At 36.5% G+C, this 25,251-nt stretch overlaps 1 protein-coding gene across 16 annotated transcripts in view; it reads right to left on the bottom strand.

The window, feature by feature from the left end:
- LOC121868978 (bromodomain adjacent to zinc finger domain protein 2B-like) overlaps positions 1-25,251 on the bottom strand; it is a 390,896-nt gene that overhangs the window by 105,968 nt on the left and 259,677 nt on the right. For 14 of the 16 annotated variants that reach the window (XM_042370010.1, XM_042370019.1, XM_042370021.1 and 11 more), the window contains 7 exons: positions 24,482-24,535; positions 16,263-16,384; positions 4,742-4,938; positions 3,382-3,623; positions 2,963-3,252; positions 2,483-2,732; positions 1,576-1,716 (listed from right to left, as the gene is read on the bottom strand). In XM_042370010.1, coding sequence (XP_042225944.1) covers positions 1,576-1,716; positions 2,483-2,732; positions 2,963-3,252; positions 3,382-3,623; positions 4,742-4,938; positions 16,263-16,384; positions 24,482-24,535 — 1,296 coding nt within the window. The remainder of the gene's footprint in view (positions 1-1,575; positions 1,717-2,482; positions 2,733-2,962; positions 3,253-3,381; positions 3,624-4,741; positions 4,939-16,262; positions 16,385-24,481; positions 24,536-25,251) is intronic. The other 2 variants (XM_042370013.1, XM_042370022.1) reach the window with 2 other exon arrangements.

Here is a 25,251-nt window from a genome sequence, read left to right as displayed (position 1 = left end):
AGAGAGAGAGAGAGAGAGAGAGAGAGAGAGAGAGAGAGAGAGAGAGAGAGAGAGAGAGAGAGAGAGAGAGAGAGAGAGAGAGAGAGAGAGAGAGAGAGAGAGAGAGAGAGAGAGAGAGAGAGAGAGAGAGAGAGAGAGAGAGAGAGAGAGAGAGAGAGAGAGAGAGAGAGAGAGAGAGAGAGAGAGAGAGAGAGAGAGAGAGAGAGAGAGAGAGAGAGAGAGAGAGAGAGAGAGAGAGGACGGAGGTGAAGGCCGAACAGTGCTGGCGGACCTGATTAAATTGTTTGAAAGAGGTGAAGCGGGGCGTAAGCGCTTTAGTGCTAGCGCGTTCTTAGTCTGGGGCGGTCGGGCGTTTTAGTACATCACCGGGCGTAAGCAATTTTTAGTACGCCACCTGGGCACGCTTAGTACGCCACCGAGTGGGCGTTTAGTGCCCTGGGCGCCTTAGCACGTCACTAATGGGCGCCTTAGCACGCCGGGCGAAGCGGTACGCCACCCGCTAAGGGTTAATAAGTTTGTTTCTGATTATTTGTATGTGTTTTGCACACACACACACACACACACGTCACCAGCCTGGTCGTCTTCTCTCAACTCCACCCAAAAACGTCAGCTAGAGAAGGTACAGAAAAGGGCCTGCAGAATCATGCTCGGCGCAGAATACTCCGGCTACACCAACGCCCTCTCCACCCTGGAAATGCCATCCTTCAGTGACCTCCACCACCAAGCACTGGAAAGGTTTGGCAGTGGACTTCTGCACCACCCTCGTCATCGCCACCTCCTGCCACCTGCAGCCCCCCACCCAACTCGCGCAGTCCGCCACAACAAAATTCAGCCCAGAAGAGCCCGCACCGATAGATATAAGAACAGCACCATTCTATCTATTGTTAAAATAATAAATAACTCCTGATTTATGTACTGTACAGCCATGTAAATGTATTCAATGCACATTATATCATTATGTCTAAATCAAATGTAAGTCTGTATATTTTCAGCCACCGGCTGCAACTCTATTAATAAACCGTTTATTATTATTATTATTCACACACACACGCACACACACACGCACGCAGCCTTCTGGCTGCCAAGCTCTTTCAATAAACCGTTAATAATTATTATTATTATTACACACACACACACACACACACACACACACAAAAATACAGGTAAAGGAAATTACTGTCTCTAGAACGAATGGCTCCCTGCCCCAGCCGCGAAAATGCCGGCAACTTTAAAACTACCCACAGACATTCTTGGGTACATCCAGAGTGTCATCCGCGCATAATAGAGGACCGTGAAATTGGGGGGGGCCCCCCCTGTACTGATCAATAAATAACAAGTATAACTTCATAAAATAAAGAGCATTAAAATTTAAGTAGAGCAAAATCCCATGAAAATTATCTTTTGACCTGATTTAAATAACGTGAATACTATTTAGTTCTTAATCTATATAACCGTCAACAATGATTACCAAAAATTAAATCTTGCCTTAACCTTTCCATTTCAATTATCAACCCAAAACTTTACTACCTAACAATGAAATCTTTATCCAACTGTATACTGATAACATCGACTTACCTGATATCTATCTTGTCCACAGTTGAAGCCACGGACTTGCTGGGCCGTCTCAAACAGATCTTGTCTAACTTGATTCATCTGTCGCTGAAGAAGATCCAGTGTCTTGGATGCATCATCTGCACTTAGATGCTTGTCATCCTCCTTGAGAGTAAAGGGAAAGGATGAGTAGAGTGAAATATGTAAATCATATTTAGGCAAGTGTGTATCCACAATACTAAATGTTGAATTACAGGAAAGTTTGTAGAATACAATATAAAGAACATAATTTTAGATAAATAGGGTATTTTTCCTTAGGCTGTCCACCTTATTAACACTTTTATGACTGACCATTTTGTGGTCAGTTATCTGGTGCAAGAGCCATGTTCAGTAATTATATCTGAGAAGAGCATTAACTAAGACAACTACTGAAGTTCACTACTCATTTTTCCTTAAAGTTTGTGCCACTCCAAATTACTGTACACGGTGACAATAGTATGACCAAGAATACAAAAGAAATTAAATTCCTCCATGGACAATTGTGGCAGCCTGATGTTTCTGAGAATGCTGGTCTTGAAAATTATGCTCATTTACCAAATTTCATTGACATCTGTAGTTTGGGAGAAGGCAAATATGACACCACTTCATCTGACTTATAGCTACCATACACCAATAAAGTGTTTTTCTTGTGCTGTATACAAATTTTAAATACAGTACATAATCTTCTATGTACAGTTAAGTGATAATGTATAGCCACAATTTTCATTTTAAAAATCTATCTGAAATCTTCATAAAAATCTGCTAAAAAAAATAATAAAGCCTTACTCGCATTTCCACAAATTATGAATAAGAATACTCTACGCAAAAAATAAGTGCTCAATCAGGTACAGAGGAAGAAGGCAACTATAAAGAAGAGGCTACCAACAGTTACCTTTACCTCATCAGGAATTTCCTCCATTGCATCACTATCATTCCCACTTTCATTTTCATCCTCCTCTTCTTCCTCCTCCTCCTCTTTCAACTTGTCATCTTCCTTGTCTTTCTTCTCTACTTTATCCTGTTCCCCTAGGCAAGAAGAGATGGCTGACACACTTGACATATTTGAGTCTTCCCCTCGGTGCTCCATCATTGATCTCATTGCAGCATTGTAGATCCTTTTTCTTGCTACACTCATGCGGAGTCTGCAAAAATTTACCATATACTGTATATATATTATGAAGTATTTACTCTCACTTGTTTAACAAAGAAATTGTGCTTTGTGGAAATTTAAGATATATATACAGTAAACTGTATTCCTCAAAATGTACACTTATCTGAACAGTCAAAAGTGCTAAAATGTACAATAACAAAACATCATATCTTCTTTAAAGACAAATACGCACGCACGTACCCACACAAATTCATCACTTACTTTCTTATTCGGGCATCTAGTTTCCACTTTTCTGTTTTGAGGCCATTGTGTCTATCCAAAGAGTCCTCAATTTGCCTTACTACAGCTTTGTTTTGGAGAAGTTCATTGCAAACGTATGCGACAATCTCACTCTTCTGTGTTGGGTTAAGTGCTAGGAAGGGTAGTTGCATTAGCCACTGAGACATCTTGTATGCATCCATCTCTGCTAATTTTGAATCCCAATCTTGTGCTTTTTTAGGATTCTCACGACGTTCCTTTTCAGTACCTAAGAGCCCATGAATAACACGAACCTGTGGGAATATTTCTAGTTGAATAAAACATGTATTTTCTCTCCACATTGTAAAACCATATAATGCATCTTAATCCCTGAATAAAAGTCACAACAATCCAAGAAATGAATAAAGCTATCCTAAACTTACCTCCCCTGTCGCATTGGCATTAAGGTAGACCCGCAAAATCTCTGAAATATTAGCATGGGTAATGTCTGCTCTATTTAGAGTTTGACCTAATATTGTAGTGTGTCTTTGAGAAGAGGGAATCCCAGGATCTTCAATGGCACAAACAAGTAAGTGAGAAAGAACACTCAGAAGTTCCTCTTCACTTTCACTGTCATTCAAGAGGGCCATCTGGAGGCTCTGTATGGAGGGTAGTGATTCCATGTCTGCAAACAAGAGAAGATGGTTGGAACTAATTAATATGTAGGGAGGAAAATTGTCTGAAATTTTAACTAAAATTAGACAATACTGTACAGTATAATGTACAATTAACAGTAACTACATACTTTCATCAGAAGTGACTAAAAAATAGTACAGGTATGCTCAAAACCTTAAATAATATAGTACATATTCAGAATTCTCATTGATCTGACCCATCTAAAAAGTAGGATGCTCATTGCAGAGAAAGGAACATACAAATTTATTTATTTATCCTTTTAATCAAGAAATCCTTAGTGTTTCACTAGACACATATCAAAACAGCATATACTACCTCTCCTGGTACATTCACTTCCAGTTAGAATAAATTTGTCAGTCCAAAAACAGTCTAATAATACCCATCTTTTCCATTATCCTGTTTACATGAATACATAACAATATACTCTTTATGCCTCTTTCAGCATACATTTCTGTCTCTCCATTCACAGTTCACTGCTGGTACCCCATATATTTTAACAATTCACTGCCGGTACTCCATATATTTCCACAATCCACGACACTTCCCTTTCATCAACTCTTGCATTTATATGTGCCATCACCATCACTGTCTCACTCAAACTTTCAATACAGTTATTCCAATCTTCCCAGAATCTCTCTCTCTCTCTCTCTCTCTCTCTCTTTTCCTCCTCTTCACCCTTTTTAACCCTTACATCTAATCTAAGATAAAATACAGAATTCTTGAGTTATACCCATTCTGCTCTCTACATGTCATCACTTAACAACTCTAACTTCTTCAGACACTCCTATCTTATTTTCTCTTTACCTCTCCCCTACTCACTCCTCCTCTGCCCTTCAACTTTGCTTCACATACAGATTCAAGTGGTCCTGTTTTACCTACTTTTGTTTCTTGTCAGGAACTAAAGACAAGAGATGGTGTTATTAGCTCCACGACCCAGGAACAGAATTGGGGTAAATAAAGTTCTAAGCATGTACCCTCCACCTGTCTACTTACATGCATATAACTGATCTAAATTATTTTGGATTTTTATGTTTGAATTGATAATTTTCATATTTACTCTGATTGTAGTCAAAATACAAAGAATCATAAAATTCCATACAAACTTACCGAAGCCTAAAGTCTCCCCAAAGTTATGCAAGAACTCGAACACCATTAGAATATTTCCAAAGGCTTCAGGAGGGAGTCGCAGCCCTTCTAAACGTGGAGCATCTGGCAGAGGAATGTGATCAGTAAGTTCCATGTCCTCCTTTACTTCCTTCATTAACTGATTGAGTTCCCGAGCTTGAAGGCGTTCTTCTCGTTTCCTGTGGTCAACAAGACAGTTAAACTGATACAGTATTACAAACATAAATATCTTATACAGTGATCCCTCGGTTAAGGAGCGCCTCGGTTAACGAGATTTCAGTTAACGATTTACCTTCCATAAGATTCTTAACTTCGGTTAACGAGCAATCCCTCGATTAACGAGTTTTTTACGAGCCAACCTCAACATGTTTTCGCTTGCATTTGGCTGTCCAGCTGTAGTATTAGTCCGCCAATACAGTAATCGGTTTTAGGCCTTAAATTCCTTACTATTTTAGTAAATATCAAGAAGTTTATACTATTCAATGATTTTAAAAGTTTAATATTAAATTTTTTAGTCATTTTAACAATTATTGAACTTAATTGAAGGTAAAGACACTAGTTTCATGCACGCCATCCAGCCTGGCAACACACCAAACAGGCGCCAGTCTCTCTCTCTTTTCAGTGGAGGGAACCTCTTGCTTGAGACTCTCTTCAACTAAATGCTTTTTTCTGTGTTTGCATGCAAATTATTGGTCATTTTGAAATTTAATTTACATATTGACAATATATAATGCAGTGCAGTGTTGATTTAAGGAAAATAATCTTGAATTAAACCAAGAGAACTAAAATTTTATGGGTGAAATGGCGCCATGGGGAGACTTCTCTTCCACCCCAATGCCTCTCTTCTCCCTTCTCCTCCACCCCCATTCTAATTCCCATCATCATCATCATCATCATCATCCAGGAGCCTTCTACATACACACCTCAAAGTAAGTGTACTTTTCTACCTTTTTTGTTGAATTTAGGCAATTTTCGGTGAGCTGGAACCAATTACCCAAAAACCCATTGAAACAATGGTTTCGGTTACCTCCAGTTACCTCCAGTGAAAACAGAGAGAGACTAACTCCTGTTTGCTGTGTTAAGAGGCTGGATGCCGCGCATTAAACTAGTCACTTTACCTTCAATTATGTTCAATAATTGTTAAAATGACTAAAAAAATGAATATTAAACTTTTAAAATTATTGAATAGTATAAACTTCTTGATATTTACTAAAATAGTAAGGAATTTAAGCCCTAGAACCGATTAATGTATTGACGGACTGATACTAAAGCTGGTTGCCCGGTCAGTGCAAGCGAAAACATGTTGAGGTCGGTTCGTAAGAACTTCGTTAACCGAATTTTTTTTCGTTAACCAAATTGAAGATCCTTATGGAAGGCAGTTCGTTAATCGAAATTACGTTAACCGAGGTGTTAGTTAAACGGGGGGTCACTGTACATTTCAGTGGAGTTGATATACATAAATATGATAAGGGAGGAAGGCAGTACAACATGGGTTATATTAAGGTGGAACAAGAGGACAGCTGTCAGTATCATGTCAAGTTTGCAAAAATATTTATTGCAATGGTAATTTCTATCTATCTACATGATAATTTATGATAAAACGGTTTTGGTGGTACAGTAAAGGCAGGAATATAAAGTAGGTATTACAAAAACTATTAATACTTAGACAATAGACGTTTTTTAAGAGATGATTTAAAAGAAGGGAGCACATGGCCGAGATCATGTAATTCAATGATTAATTATCAGTCAGTATCAGTGTTGTTAGTTCTATACAGTGTTTGTTTTTTACCTTCCATTATACTCTGGTTTGGTGATTGTGAAGTGGTTTTTGCTGTTTTTTTGTGACTGTAAAGTGCTTTGAGCAGACACTGACCATTGTTCATGCGGATTGTTTACATTGTAGATAGGTGAGTGGTCTTACTACATCATCAATGCTAAAGCAGAATATTGTAGATCAGGAGATCATAGATCATGGGATATCTATATGGCTCTAAATCCCCCAATAATTTTTATAATACAAAACCCTAACATGTTTACCATTGTGTTATTCCTCTTTTATATCTTATTTCTTAGTGAATATTTACAACACTTATGACCGTCTTTTTTCTCAATCCTTATCTGAAATAATTGTTTATGGCAAGAAATAAGAGAAAACATACTGTGGGCCACCCTAAGTTTCCCATTATTGTGAAATGATGTCCCTCCAATACCTGACTTACAAACATACCCCCCTGTATTATTAATCACACTATCACTGTACCTGTATTACAACAGTCACTACCACACACCACCATAATCACCCACACAATACCTCACTACAGTAGAACGTCGATATAACACAAAATACGTTCCAAGAGAGGTCGCTTTAAACTGAATTCGCACTAAATCGAAGTGTTGTTTCAATAGAATAATTTAGTTTGGTACTTGAGAGAAACACAAAATACTAAAAAGACTGAGAGTCTACCCAGATGCACCTCAGCCCATCTCCTAGAATAAACAAAACATTGTTTTTGTAGTATTATGTTGAAAGATACACTCATTAATCAACACAGCTACAATTATGGCTATGAAATGGTTTGTTTACTGGCTGGGAAGATGGGGGGGGGGAAGGGAGGGAGGTGAGGTGATATGTTTAACAGTTGATGCCAAGGTCTAGTGCTTTTTTATTTATCTGTCCTTAAGAGTGACTTTAAGTTTTTCTCTTATAAAATGTCACTGAACTGACAGGTTCTAATTAATTCTATTATAAAGGGCTAAAATTTTGATCTCGTGCAAAATATATGACGTTTATATTCAAATTATTCGCTGTCTTCCAAGGATTCTAGCAATGCAAATTATATTCTCCTAACTTTCTAACTTTAGTCTGTGATATTATATAAGATAAAAACTTAAAGCCTAAAACCACCAAACCCTGGCTGGGAAGATGGGGGAGAGGGAGGAAGGGGAGGTGACATGTTTGACAGTTGGCGCCGAAGGTCTAGTGAAGTATTTATTTGTTTATTTATGTCCTTTAGATTCAGTTTTTGTTTTTTGTTTATAAAATGTCACAGAAGTGACCGGGGAGAATATAATTTACATTGCTGGAATTCTTATAAGATAGTGAATAATTTGAATATAATCATGCTATAGTTTGCACTAGACAAAAATTTTAGTGATCATTTCGTGCATTATTTTGAGTACATGTACAGTACAGCTTTGCCCTTAAGACAGTGTAGTGTACCCAGAGAAACATTAGGCGCGAATTTAAAAATATGAAGTGCCAGATTGACTCGCACAAAATAGGAAAGATTTGCTTTAAAGAAACCTTTGTCCTTAAATGTGGGTTTCGCTTGAAATCAATAATCTTAAATTGAATCACTTTAAATCGATGTTCAACTGTATTCACCCCATCACCACCAACCTTCCCCTCTACACCACTTCAATACCCATCCCAACACACACACATAAAAAAAAAATATCAGTGGTGATAAGACTACAGGGAGTCCCCGACTTACGAATGCCTGCCAATACAAAAGGGGTTAAAATTTAAATTTACAGTACAGTGATATCCCCATTAGCCGGAAATATTGGTGCAGAGCACTTCCGGGAATGAAAGATTTCCGGGTAACGAGACGACTCCCTCAAAGCCGGAAAAAAATCCCTCATCCCCGGAATTTTCCGGAATTTTCGGGGTATTGGGAACATTTTTCTCGGAATTTCCAGAAAATGAGCCTGATTTTCATCTCTCAAGACTGAAAAAAACTCTCCTGTCCCTGGAATTTTCCGGAATTTTTCCAGGTATCAGGAAAATTTTCTCGGAATTTTCTGGAAAATCGTTCCCAAAGCCTAAATTTTCCGGAAATTTCGACTTTGGGAACGATTGTCCGAGAAAATTTCAATTTCGGCTATTGGAGAGTTTTCGGGTTTGAGGGATTCCAGCTAACAGAGATATTACTGTACAGTATAGTCTCGATTTACGCGGACTTGGTTTACGCGTTTGGTCAGACCGACAATTTTTATTTACACGGTTCATTCCATCATTTATGCGGGAAGCAGTGCGGGCAGGGTGCGCACAAGGTCGCCCAGTCAACAAAACATTACCTAGTTCCTCACCTGCCACCCACCACAGCCGGCCCAAGTCAGTGATAGTGATAGTGAGGATATGGACTTTGAGGGGTTTGACATAGAGGCCCTGCAAGCCTCTGTGGTGGATAGTGATACAATTGATACAAGTGATACAGGTGAGGGCCAATAATCTGCCCTCTGCCTCGTGTGCCCAGCCATCTTTTCTACTAACATAAGTGTTAAAAAACCTAATATTATTGATATTTCTTTAAATATTAATTGTGTGTGTGCATACCATCATAAAATTAAGATGTTATTTTTACTACAACATACGTATTATGTCGGAAAAAGTGTAGTTGGGGGTCGGCCCAGTCTCTATTTCAATTAATCCCATATGTTCTGTTATTTCGTTTACACATTCCTCGTTTTACGAGGACCTCCACTGGTTCAATTGACTGCGTAAATGAAGACTATACTGTATTTTATTTACCTGACGATATATTTTTTACTTACATTTACTGTATTTTGCCATTCTATTTCTTCTTTTCTCTTAAATTAAGGACTTAAGCTGTGAAATAGTGGGATTTTAAACATTGTTCTGTAAGTATGGTATGCACATAACATGTGTTCCGACTTACATACATTTCTGACTTATGAACGTCCTCAGGAACGGAACTCATTCATAACCCTGCATTGGGATATCAGAGTATTCCACCAATGACATAGGGCAGTATTTTTTCAGTATTTTCCATCTAAATACTCACCAAATGGTGTAATTAAATTTGTGCCGTGAGCTGTTGCCAATGTAAATACAGTATGCCCGGACAATTCGCGGATGACACCCTGGATATGACCAAAAAAGTCTGCGGGTATTTTTCAAGTTGCTGGCATTTTCGCGGCCAGGAGTGGGAGCCATTTGTTCTAGAGACAGTAATTTCCTTTACCTGTATTGTATGTATGAATGTATGTGTGTGTGTGTAGACACACACACAAAACACATACAAATAAATAATAATTGGAAATCCTCTCACAAATAAATTTATTAAAAATGTGATTCTACCCTCAAGTCTACTCTGTGCTTTATTAATAACAAAGCACAGAGTAGACTGTCATATTTTTAACCCATGAGCCCCGTGTTAGGGTGCAGCTGGCAGTATCCTCCCACGAGGGGATAAATCGAGAAAAATCAAAATTTTTCCAAAAATAATTTTTATCCTTTTTAAATAAAACAAAAAAACAAAATAAGTCAGAAAAACTATAAATTGACCCTCTAGAAACTTCCCTGGCAGCGCTGAGGGAGGGAGGGGGGAAGGGGTATAAGGGGACAGTGTTGTTTTGACAGCTGAGCTCGTGGTCACCTTTCAAGACTTGCCAGCTATTTTTAGCTTACCTTTGTGTCCGAGACATCCAATAATACATATATTTACTGATCATAAACTTTGCTATAAAAAATTCATTTAGAATATTTTATTTGCATTAATTTTCATAAAAAGTGCTCGGCAACACACACGTAGGTCGCCAGGTTGTCTGGCTATTCTCGTGTTTGGGAGAGCAAATAATGAATAAAGTACAGTAATAATAATTCCCACAAATAAATGGTTTATATCATAATCATTGTATTGCCTTCCACTAATACTACACTCCAATACAACTAAACTACTTTTTAGCAATACACAGTATTACTTTGATACAAATATGATAAATGGACAAACAATGGAAAAGAAACAAAACAAAGCACGAGGTAATTACGCTCAGGCAGAAGCCTCAGGTCGAAAGCGCAGATGCGATGGCAACACAGTCACACTGAACCTGATAACCCAAAGGCATTTAAACACAGGCGTGGAAATGGCGCATCTTAGTATCGCCACTCTGGGGTATGCGTTAGTCGGGCGCCTTAGTATCGCCACACCCGGGCGCAATAGTCGGGCTGCCTTAATGCCACCGGCTTAGTTATCAGTTTGTGCCTGATTACTTGTAGAGGTGATTTTCCCATTCTATTTATTTGTATGTGTTTTGCACACACACACACACACACACACACACACACACACACACACACACACACACACACACACACACACACACACACACACACACACACACACACACACACACACACACACACACACACACACACACACACACACACACACACACACACACACACACACACACACACACACACACACACACACACACACACACACACACACACACACACACACACACACACACACACACACACACACACACACACACACACACACACACACACACACACACACACACACACACACACACACACACACACACACACACACACACACACACACACACACACACACACACACACACACACACACACACACACACACACACACACACACACACACACACACACACACACACACACACACACACACACACACACACACACACACACACACACACACACACACACACACACACACACACACACACACACACACACACACACACACACACACACACACACACACACACACACACACACACACACACACACACACACACACACACACACACACACACACACACACACACACACACACACACACACACACACACACACACACACACACACACACACACACACACACACACACACACACACACACACACACACACACACACACACACACACACACACACACACACACACACACACACACACACACACACACACACACACACACACACACACACACACACACACACACACACACACACACACACACACACACACACACACACACACACACACACACACACACACACACACACACACACACACACACACACACACACACACACACACACACACACACACACACACACACACACACACACACACACACACACACACACACACACACACACACACACACACACACACACACACACACACACACACACACACACACACACACACACACACACACACACACACACACACACACACACACACACACACACACACACACACACACACACACACACACACACACACACACACACACACACACACACACACACACACACACACACACACACACACACACACACACACACACACACACACACACACACACACACACACACACACACACACACACACACACACACACACACACACACACACACACACACACACACACACACACACACACACACACACACACACACACACACACACACACACACACACACACACACACACACACACACACACACACACACACACACACACACACACACACACACACACACACACACACACACACACACACACACACACACACACACACACACACACACACACACACACACACACACACACACACACACACACACACACACACACACACACACACACACACACACACACAGTCAGCTAGAGAAGGTACAGAAAAGGGCCTGCAGAATCATGCTCGGCGCTGACTACTCCAGCTACACCAACACTCTCTCCACCCTGGAAATGCCATCTCTCAAAGACCTCCACCACCAAGCACTGGAAAGGTTTGGCAGCCAACTATTGCACCACCCTCGTCATCGCCACCTCCTGCCACCGGCAGCCCCCCACCCACCTCGCGCAGTCCACCACTACAACAAAATTCAGCCCATAAGAGCCTGCACCGATAGATATTAGAACAGCACCATCCCATCTATTGTTAAAATAATAAACAACGCCTGAGTTATGTACTGTACAGGCCTGTAAATGTATTCAATGCATTTTATATCATTATGTCTAAATCAAATGCAAGTGTATATTTTCAGCCACTGGCTGCAACACTATTAATAAATCGTTTACAGTGACCCCTCGTTTAACGAACACCTCGGTTAACGTAATTTCGATTAACGAACTGCCTTCCATAAGGATCTTCAATTCGGTTAATGAAAAAAAATTCGGTTAACGAAGTTCTTACGAACCGACCTCAACATGTTTTCGCTTGCACTGACCGGGCAACCAGCTTTAGTATCAGTCCGCCAATACATTAATCGGTTCTAGGGCTTAAATTCCTTACTATTTTAGTAAATATCAAGAAGTTTATACTATTCAATAATTTTAAAAGTTTAATATTCAATTTTTTAGTCATTTTAACAATTATTGAACATAATTGAAGGTAAAGTGACTAGTTTAATGCGCGGCATCCAGCCTCTTAACACAGCAAACAGGAGTTAGTCTCTCTCTGTTTTCACTGGAGGTAACATCTTGCTTGAGACTCTCTTCAACTAAACGCTTTTTTTCTGTGTTTCCAAGCAAAATATTGGTCATTTTGAAATATATTTTACATATTGACAATATATAATGCAGTGCAGTGTAGATTTAAAGAAAATAATCTTGAATTACACCAAGAGAGCTAAAATTTTATGGGTGAAATGGCGCCATGGGGTGACTTCTCTTCCACCCCAATGCCTTCTCTTCTTCCTTCTCCTCCACCCCCAATCTAAGTCCCATCATCATCATCATCATCATCATCATCCAGGAGCCTTCTACATACACACCTCAAAGTAAGTGAACTTTTCTACCATTTTTGTTGAATTTAGGAAATTTTCGATGAGCTGGAACCAATTACCCAAAACCCATTGAAACAATGGTTTCGGTTAACGAACGACCTTCTGGAACGGATTGAGTTCGTTAACGGAGGGGTCACTGTATTATTATTATTATTATTATTATTATTATTATTATTATTATTATTTATATACAATACAGGTAAAAGAAATAATTGTCCTAACGGCAAACACATAAAGGGAATATACATTTCGTTGTACACAAGTAATAATGTAACCCCTCCCCGGTCAGCAAATGTTATTCGTGGATTTGGCGATTCACGGCCATTTTGAGAGCCTAACCTCCGCGAATTTGAAGGGCGTGCTATAATATCATCCAAGCACTCCACCATGTACTGGCAGTCAAGCACTAACACCCAGATAACCTAATTCTCCTTATATACTTTCAGGTTTAATATGGAAAACAAAATGCAACAATCTTATTCTTTATCAATATACAGTACTGTACTGTATACTAATTAACTTGGAGCTGAAGTGTTGAATTCTTGAATAATTAGTCACATTTCTTCTTTAGCCCTTCAGCTGCTCCTACCTTCTTTCTGTTTATATATGGAATACACCTGATATCTAGCCAAATTTTCATGTTTTACACCCATGTTTAAACATCCCACAGGCAGACACACACCCACTCTATGAGAAGCTGCTTGCTTACACCCTTTCCTTCACAATAAATATTTCATATATTGTAAAAAAAAGTGTTAGGAAACAAACAATCTTTTTTTTTTCAATTTTGGGACCCTTAATTTTTTGCACACAGTGGAACTGCATAAGAAATATTAATAGCAGCACATACTGTAGTTTACTTGCCAACTGACCCTTATGAAGCTTTTGGAGAATTTCCACTTTTTCTTAAATTTTCAGCTCTATGTTTTCTATTTGCACTACATTGAGTTTTGCTATAATGCGTGTTTTGTCAACGCGAATTGGCTGTAACGCAATTGATGAATAGAAGAACAATATTTGTAAAACGCGAATGCGTTGGCTGTAACGCGATTCCACTCAAACGGTTATTGTGGCTTGGCGCGGGGTTATGCAGTGTTTACAGTTCATGTTCGACATCACATGTTCAATTGATTTATGTGTTTTGTTTGTGAAGAATTGCAGAAATAATTTATGTAATATTTATGTATACAGTATACCTGTACAGTATATGTAAATTGTAAAATTTTAAATAAGAGAGAAAAACAAAATACGTAGCATTTTACACCAGCGCTCTGTTTACTTGACACACGATCAGTTTGAAACACGTGGGAATAAAGCGTCCTCAGTGATTTTTTTATTACTGCTTCTCCAATTTTGTGACTATGGAAAAGAAGAATATCTCCGGGAAGCGTTCTGGTGATCGCATTTCCGGTGGTGATCGTAAAAGAAAGGCTATAACACTTGAAGAAAAGCTTGATGTTGTCAAGCGTTTTGAAAATAAGGAAAGAACATGTGATATTGTGCGTGCAACGGGAATAAAGGAGTCTATTTTACACACCATTAGAGACAAGCAGCAAAGATTAAAGCAAGCTGTATTGCTGGAAAAACCTTGAGCAGCAAAGATTAAAGCAAGCTGTATTGCTGAAAAAACCTTGAGCAACAAAGATTAAAGCAAGCTGTATTGCTGAAAAAACCTTGAGTGCTAGCAAAAGTGTGAGATCACGGCCAAGGGAACTTGAGGAGATGGAATGGCTTCTAAGTGTTCGGATAGAAGATCAAACGAAAAAGCGATCTGGGACCAGCTTCCTCACCATTAAAAAGAAAGCCTTACCAATATATGAGGACCTTAAGAAAAAAGCTGAAAATCCTGCTGATGTGATTGCCTTTAGTGCTAGTAGTGGATGGTTTTCTGGCTTTACGAACCGATATGCGTTTCATAATGTTAAGTTATGTGGTGAAGCAGCAAGTGCCTGATACTGACGATGACAAATGTCAAATCCTGTCTGCATGACTCCTCAACCTCAACATCAACCTTCTCCCCCATCAAGTTATATTTATATTTTTTCAAGGTAAAGTGTAACATTTACTGTATGATTTCATTATTAGATATGAATGTAACATTTATTTAGACTGCGCTATCCTTTGTGTTAGGCTAACTACTAAATTTTTTTCGATTTTGAGTATTCTGCACCATACCCTATTTTCTCCATAAGCCCTGTTATTTCTATTGCGCGAATTTCTAGAAAGCGAGGTTTTTACAAGAACACAACTATCGCGTTATAGCAGAACTGACTGTACTGTACTCAGTGCCATTACTTCTGCATTTGTTTTGTGACATTTTAAGGACAGCACACTTGATTAGAATTCACAGTGTTTTTTGAGTGACAATAAAGCAATGCAAGCAAGCAGGAGTTATTTGCCAACACCCTGAAAACATGCAAGGACACGTGGTGTCTTCCTGCGCTGTGGGAGACGCCTCACCATCAGTGACCAACCCAAGTTTGGTCAGCTGATAAGATTTAGAGGGAAATTTGAATTTGAAAATGCTTCAGAAAATTTATTTTCAGACCTAATTACTCAATTGTAGTAGAAATTATTGTAATATACAAGGAAAAATCAGAAATAATTGGAAAAAAAATCATAATATGAAACGGGTAAAACAAAATACTTGAACATGGAGATAAGGATTATGGGTTTGTTTTACCCTGCTTTGTAACTGGACAAACAAGACCTTTCTGAAAATGATAAGTGAGCCTAAGAACATACTTCATGTACAGTAGTCAGAACACAAGAGAAACAAAGAAAGTACAAATGAAAAGAAATGAACTTATGAAATTTTAAAAAAGAAAGTGAAGAGAAGAAAGTTATAGATTAATCAGCACATGACAAGAGTCAGGCGACAATAACAAAGTAAATACTGTACCTTTCTCTGTTTGCTCTCTTCTCTTCTTTCATCTCTTCTCTTCGTCTTTCTCTCTCTTCATATCTCTTTCTTGATTCGAGGGCTCGTACTAACACGCCATGATATCTCCGTCTTTCACGCTCCTGGTGACAAGAGCAGATGATGACAACATCAACAACTGGGAAGTGTTTGTGTGACATTACACAAAGTTGGCTCAAATCAGTAACCAAAAACCTAAAAGGTTTATTGTATTTCTAAACAGCCCCAATTAGCAATTAACAACAATTACTTTAAAAGAATTTCTATCAGAAAACTGAGCCTTGTTGGAGTATTATCCCTGTACTTGCTCAAGTCAATGTACAATATTGATCAAACATATTCAACTCAAACTTGGTATATCGTTTAATGAAATACAGGAAGTTATGGATTTCAAATGGGTTCCAAATTCGCAATAAACTTATCTACCAATTACAAAGGTTTTAATGAAACCATTATTTTTTATTCTAGTTTTATAAATAGGAAAATGATTATAATGCACTGAGGAAATGTTAGGCAAGATTACTGTATGACCTTTACCAAGGAAAACTGTATAAAAAGTTAATGGGAGTTACACTGGACAGACAGTCCATGAAACAGTGCTAGAATACTGACAAAAACTAGTTTAGGTAGTATAAATGTATGCCTTAATGAGATGCTGAACAAAGGTATGATAATGAGACTATAGCCTGCATGTATGAGATGTGTTCAGTAGAGATGATGGTTGGTTTTGGTTTAAAGCACCTTAAATAATGCCAAAGCAATAAACATATGTTAATGCAATTAGTATATCTTATTAACTAAATACCATTGCAAAAATGGTATATATATATATATATATATATATATATATATATATATATATATATATATATATATATATATATATATATATATATATATATATATATATATATATATATATATATATATATATATATATATATATATATATATATATATATATATATATATATATATATATATATATATATATATATATATATATGACATAAGAGTAATGCCACACATACAGTATATATATTCAAGAGTGTGAAAAAGTGAAAGTCCCATATGCCTGGTGGCTCATCAGCAGTAGTGTGGATAAAGCACAAACAAACTTATTCTTTTAATGGTACACAAGGAGGAATTGTGGCCTGCAGTGTACTTGACTGCCTTCACTTGACCAACTGTTGAGATACGTATGTACTTTTCACAGCTGGGAGGTAAGTGCTGTACAGTATTCACCCAGCTGCTGTAACTCTGACCTTGATGGTACAGTGACCAAATTTTAATATCTGACAAAAATAGGTACAGAATTTTAAAGAATTCAACAAGCTCCAATGATTATGTATCTAGATATGTGGTATTTTTCTCAGCACTAAAAAAAAAATAAAGGAAAATTATTCCAAATATTCATGTTTAGTTGTTTACTGTAAAGTATTCGTTTATGCTAGTTATGAAAATATTTTACTAATCCCAAATATACTTTTCTGATAATAAAAATCTGAAGTAGAATTCTCAATAAAAGGCTCAAGAATCTCTTCAGCATAAACAGCAATCCCAATTAACATGAAGACACTATTAAGACACCAAGATAAGAAAATTTGACACTTGTCTGTGCCCTCCAAACAGCTCCATCATCAAATGTTACCATAAACCAACAGTTCTCCCTTATTATAAAAAAATTAAATAAAATAAAAATAAATTTCAATTACAGTGAACCCTCACTTTACGCGGTTAATTCAACCCACAGGGTACCGCGGAAAGTGAGAAACGCGTAAAGTGTACAACATAACATATGGGATTAAATGAAATAGAGACCGGCTGTCCCCCAAATGCCACTTTTTCCGACACAATACCTATGTTCTAGTAAAAATAACATCTTAATTTTATGATGGTACATGCACACAATTAATACTTAAGAGAAATAGAGAAATACAGTCGCCAAGTTAATGTCCATTCAAATAATGGACTCAACTCCCTCCCCCTCTTCTCACACTACACTCGCTGGCTCTTCCCTCTCTGAGAAATTTTTGGGGGAAAACCATTAGATTTTAAGGTATAGTAATAAATAATACCTCAAACTAAAGTTAGGATAATATAATTGACATTGCTGGATTCCTTGTAAGACCAGGAATATTTTGAATATAAATGTCATATATTTTGCACAAAAGATAACATATTTACTCAGAGTAAACATTATATCTAAAATTTGTATGTCTAATGCAAAATCTATGATGTTTATATTCAAAATGATCATCAAATTGTAAGAATTCCAGCAATGTAAATTATATTCTGGCCGGGTAATTTGTATGAATTTTATGAGCTAAAACAAATATCTTCAGTTAATAAAAAAAAAAAATATTCTTCACACCGTGCCAGATGGTCGGTCGGTCCCTCCCTACCAGATAAATGTGTGGGAAAACCAGAATATTGACCTTTTTAGTAATAAATAATACCTCAGACTAAAGTTAGGATAATATAATTGACATTGCTGGATTCCTTGTAAGACCAGGAATATTTTGAATATAAATGTCATATATTTTGCACAAAAGATAACATATTTACTCAGAGTAAACATTAGATCTAAAATTTGTATGTCTAATGCAAAATCTATGATGTTTATATTCAAAATGATCATCAAATTGTAAGAATTCCAGCAATGTAAATTATATTCTGGCCGGATAATTTGTATGAATTTTATGAGCTAAATAAAAAAATTATACTTCACCCGCGTAAAGGGGTACACGCACCGCGGAATGTTAGCATTCTGGTTTCAGCAGGGGTACCGCGTAAACGTGGAAACGCGGAATGTGGGACCGTGTAGAGCGAGGGTTGACTGTACATTATATCTAGATAATGGCTTCTGGGACAATACTTTCACTTAGAATGAACAACTGATTCATTCTGCTGTCTTTTCCATAATGTACATAATGAAACAACCTTAAATAAATTATTAGAATTATCAATCAATAGTTTTAAAGTTCTAGTTTTCAGAAATAAAAAGCAAAAAATAACAAGTATAACTACATATTGTATGCAGTACAGCATACTATGCAAGCATTATGAATCAGAAGATAATATATTAACCTTAAGTTCATTAATTTTCCTTCACCTTCTCTAGTTAATTATGCAGGCAAAAAGTTGTGATGCACTACACTACATAGTCATAACTCAAAAGACTGCACTGCAATAAAAGCAAAGTGCAAGATGCAATGAGAAAAAACTGCCAATAAAGAATTTTGTTATTTGCCTTATTTTAAAAGAGCAGTTAAATAAAATAATATATATATATATATATATATATATATATATATATATATATATATATATATATATATATATATATATATATATATATATATATATATATATATATATATATATATATATATATATATATGCTGAGATATCAATGTGCATGGAAGGGAGAGAGGCTTTTCTATTACCTTATCTATACATACTTATTTCCATCAATCATGGGATAATATGCTGACAGAATGATTTAAATAATACAGAAGAAGAAGGTTAAACTAATCTCTGCACATAAGATGCCTATAATGATTACTGTATTGTGGATGAGAACTCCTGGGAAATTTTTGGCACAGTCCTGGATAGTTTTCCAGGGATTCAATAGTGAATTTTCTTTTGGCTTTAGTTCCCCATGTGGTGTTGCTGAATAATGGTTTATTATAGATAATATAATGTATATACTGTAATGACTTAATAATGTCAAGTATTAAACCTACAAAAAATAAAAATAAAAATGAAAAGCTCATATTTTCTGAAGCACATTAAATTCTTCTTCCTCCCAGACTTTGATGAGACAGCCTTCCCAAGTGATGTAATGCACCCAAAGACCTTGCCTGGGCCCAGAGGGTCTTAACGAGGAACAGTAAGTTTGTTCTGCTATGTTGTTTATTACACAGATGCTGATCTGTGTGTGTGTGTGTGTTAAATCACCCTTCAACCCAACTTGTCAATCAACTTGGAGAGAACTCCAAGCACCTAGAAGCAAACACTGTTCCATCACCTTACATTTACACTAAAAACCATCACTTTTGATATCAAATAAAAGGTAACTTTCAAAAAGTGTCACCCTTATAAACCTATGAAATTCACAAATAAAAGAGGCAACTGTTCAGTATTTAGTATAACATTCTGTATATGGAAGTATACTACAAAATGTGATGAGACTGCCTTCATATGTGGCAAAAGAATTTATTACAGGGAGACCAAATTTCTTTAAAACTACCAAATGGTATTTTATAATAAACAGTCCCTTTATAAAGTGTTTCTTAGAATCCCATTTCCATGTTTTTCTGTGTTTTATAACCCAGTAAACTAAAACAAAAATTTAAGTCACAACAGAACCCCTTTAATTTTGATATTCCAAACATGGACCTCAAAAAGTTTTGTAATATTTATATTTTAAAAGATTATTTGTGGGAATTAATGATTTGTAAGGTAGTGAAACTGAGTGAGAGATCATCAAAATTCTCTTACCTACAGGAGAAATATAACAACATGCAGTACATGCATAACTACATCACTTACCTCTCTATACTACAGTAATTAGAATACAGTATTGTTTTGTTCCTCAAAACAAGAAAGAAATAAAAAAAAATTAACAGGACTAGCTTACTTATCTGCTACTGAGGTAAGCTATTGAAATACAGCTGTATCCACAAATTACTTTTACAAATTTTAGTGATCTACTCATCCTTGAGGTGAATATTATGAAGATAAGCCTGTAAATGTGTATGTATATATGAGGTGCTTAGAATAACAAGGGCATATCACCAGATTGCTCTATTTCCCATTTTCTATGTTAGTCCATAGCCCCAGCATTCCTCTATCATTTATTGATGTCAGGCAATGTGGATATGCCTCCAGCATGGTGCAGTCCTCATAAGAAAACAAGGCCAGAAAACATGCAGTACAACCTGAACATGGAGCTGAGTTGAGATATTCAAATATCAATCAATCAATCAGAGTACTGTCCTCATATCTGAGAGTTGGCGACTACAGCGATCCACTTTAAACGTTCTCAGGCTGTTTTTATCATTCCTTCAAGGTTTTGTATCTCTCTGGGGACCCAGTTTTTAATTTTATTCCTCCATCCCAGTCTCTGCCTTCCCCTGGCCCTTCTACTCTCAACTTTACCCATTAATATTTCTATTATTATTCAGACATATGCCCTTGCCTAATATGCATTTGTGTACAGTATTACTGTGTATATATATATATATATATATATATATATATATATATATATATATATATATATATATATATATATATATATATATATATATATATATATATATATATATATATATATATATATATATAATTTCAAGCTGAGTAAGGTAAAATAAAATATTATGGGCATATTGAGTGATTGCAAAGATAGTTTTATATAATGTGTGTATAATTCAGAAGTAGATGGTAGGAGGAAGAGGGGTAAGCTATGAAGGATGGGTTGAAGGAAGAACTAAAAGTAAGGGAATCTGATATCTAGGGAGCAGCAGTGCACAATGACATGAATTAAGAGGAGAATGGTGTTAAATGGTTCATAACAATGTCACATCAATCAGAGAGAATGAAAAAAGGTGGGAATAAAAAGAAAAACCTGTATTTGCTCTTGAGTCTGGCCACCCTGCAGGATACCAGGAAAAGGCTTGCAACATGGTTTTTGTTGATTATGTTAATGATATTGTAAGGTATATGAAGGAATGTATGGAGTAGTAATGTTCATGTCTGACCTTTCAAAGAAACTAAATATACAAGGAATGAAGTTCTACTTAAATCTGAAAGTAGAAGCATCATTATACCTAATGATACATGTTGCAGTTGACTTAATCAAAACAACACTTGAACAGTTCTGACTATATTTTCATCATTGCTTTAAGATCTGTAACATTAAAATGTATAATATTACATAATGATGGAGGTGTCTGGGCTATTAGCTGCTTTTTGCCACATATTATTATTTTCTTTATTGAGCAATGAGTAAAATAATTAAAGTGTGGATGGTTTGTTTGATAACAATACACCCATAAAAGATGGGGTGGATACCAAAGCACAAAATTCTTGTTCTCTTTATCAAGCAATAACTAATTACCTCAATATGAGCAAAGAGTGACAAGGGTAACCAATATCACTTTAATGATGATAAAGAAAATAGGTTAAGGAAATTACTCTCATTCATGAGCCTACAATTAACAGCTTTAAATTCTCTGCTCAATTTTTAACTGAAAAAACAAAGCACAAAACTATCCAATGTTGTTTCTTCTATGGACTCCCATGCATCCAAAGGCTGTGTGATGCCCTAAAATCAATCGTGCATCAGGTACTAACAGTGTTGATATTGAACACCCACTTGACATTGCTCTCAGATCTTAATTATTTAGACTTGCTGTCTGCAGTTGCACAATTAGCAAACCTAAAATTAACAAAAATACAAAGTGCTTTAATAGATGCACAACTGCCAAATATTTTGATTTAATGGGTCCTAAACAGCCCACATGCTGGTCAAACAACTTCTAAATTACCATGATTTTGAAGAAAAAAAAGCAGAAAATTAATTTAGATTAGCTATGTAATGAGTGAATGAAAAATATCAAGGCTGACCTCAGTAACCTGGTTTACAAGGCATTTGTGTATAAGGAAGCATTAGACCACAGTGGGTCTGTGACAGGCAAGAGGGAGCACATAACACAGGTGCAGGTAAGTCTATCAAGTTAAGAGTGTTTCTAGCCTTGTTGGACAATTCTTGGCATTATCTTAATGAAGAAGTAACAAAAGTGATTGTTTTAATCGGCGAGTAATTTATGGCATTATTTTCTGATCAAACTGTTTAAAATGTAAAATAAAAAATGAGGTTGAGGAGAAGTTAAGGACTGATCTTTTTTTAAAAATTGGAAATAATAATGTTAAAGAAATGATAATTATCTAATTATAAAAACTAATAATAATAGTACAGTAGTATTAATAATAATATTGAATAATAATAATAAATTTAAATATTACTCTAAGGTGTAGTACCTGACTGGTAATTGCAAAGGTATGTATGTACCAATAACAAACACTAAAAATGATCCATCTCTGTCATGCCAGTAAGGTCTCATGACAAACTTATGAAGTAAATTGATCATTCTTTCAAATGATTCTCTATTTACTTAAGTCACCAACATTAAATCTGATGACTCATAATAATCAGTATAAATGTCCAAAACTCTCTAATACCAAAGGAGTATGTTTAATATAATTGTTCTGCTCTAATTTTCTAAGACTTATAAGGAATATGAAAGTCTCTCTTTTGACTCTTTCATAATTTGACTTCTAGCTTATTCTACCCCTAACCATGTAGAGATGACAGATGTGCCTCCTAACACACTCCCAGCAAGGTGACAGGTACAGTAAACAAAATTATCAAAATTTATCTCTACATCTTCCAGTGATCAATAATATTTAAACCATTTACTAAAGAATTTTCTATATTGACTCAGCAACCAAGAACAGTACGTAACGTAACGTAACGTAACGTAACGTAACGTACAGTACAGTACAGTATATAAAAAATGGACAATATTTAACCAAATGGCTGATACTATAATTATGAACAAAAACTGAGCAGAAAAATACCATAATTATCCACCTATACAATACTTCATAAAGCACAATACTAAACATGAATATCTACTCTGAATTTATTTATTCCACAATAATACTTTAAGGTGTCAAAGACTATTACTTATGACAACTGTAGATCAAATTAGTCTGTTCTGGTCATCCATTTAATTTGAGCCTTTAAATTTCAAATTGTTGCAAACAAATTTGGAGTTAGGAAAAAAATTAAACAGTAAAGATTTTGGTTAGACGAGTTTTAGACATCTTTCATGAACAAGTCAGTCTACAATGAATTAGAATTTGACTGTCTATCTTAAGCAGTCTGAAATATTGAGAAGGCACCCAAATACTGTATCACTAACTTCATAAACTTCTTTAGCATCAAATTTCAATAATCCAACTTATTACAATAAAAGGTTTCTTATATTACTTAAGCTCCATCTTTAATGTTTCTCATTGCCAACCTCATCAAAACTCAGTGAGCTTGTATAGGAAATCAAATAAGTCAAACAAAATTGCAAACACTCTGGCTTGACTGAGTGCATCATGAGGGTGGAAGGACATACCAGCTCAAGAGTGTAGAGCATTTCACGTTGTTTGTTGAGCTCCTGTAGATACAACTGCGGAACAACAATAATGTCAGAGTGTCAGAGAGTTACTACGTGATGTCACCCACCATTATGATCCTTAAGCATCACAAAAAGAAACACACACTCTCCTCTATATTCTTGAATTATGTGGCTTCACAAGTGGCATGAGGGTCACAATGGCCGGTGAATACACATATTGTGGGGGCATGCCAATCAACCGTTAAAACTACGTAGTTGAGAGTGTCGGTGGAGGAATGTGGTAACAGTAATACACTAAAGTTTGTTGTGGAAATAAAAACTTCATACAAATATGTATGATGTATACTGAAATAAATGATGACTGGGAGTCACAAGAATAATGTCAGTTTAAAAGGCAAAGTTTAACATTATACAGTACTTATAAAAAAACACAAGTTAGTATAATGAACCTTATTGAAGTTGTGTCAGAGCTCATTATCTGCATAAAGCACCACAAAAATATAATTCACATTTCAAAGGATAGAATTATGGGCATCTTCCACCGACTCTCTTGAGTAAAGACTCATCAAAGATTTAGTTACACTGACTGACCAATTGATGACATACACTAACAAGGTTTTCATTGCTCTGAGAGTCTGTAGAGTGGCTAAGACAGCTGTGGATGGCTGCTTCTGTCAATATGGAAATTTGTAAAACATTCTCAATAAAATGTCTACAGTCTCAAGATGAGTAATTTGTGGCATTAGTCTGTCTACAGCTTCTTGTGT

The sequence above is a fragment of the Homarus americanus genome, unplaced genomic scaffold (assembly GCF_018991925.1).
Source record: "Homarus americanus isolate GMGI-L3 unplaced genomic scaffold, GMGI_Hamer_2.0 scaffold24694, whole genome shotgun sequence".
NCBI lineage: Eukaryota > Metazoa > Arthropoda > Malacostraca > Decapoda > Nephropidae > Homarus > Homarus americanus.
This window is presented reverse-complemented; position numbering and strand designations above follow the sequence as displayed.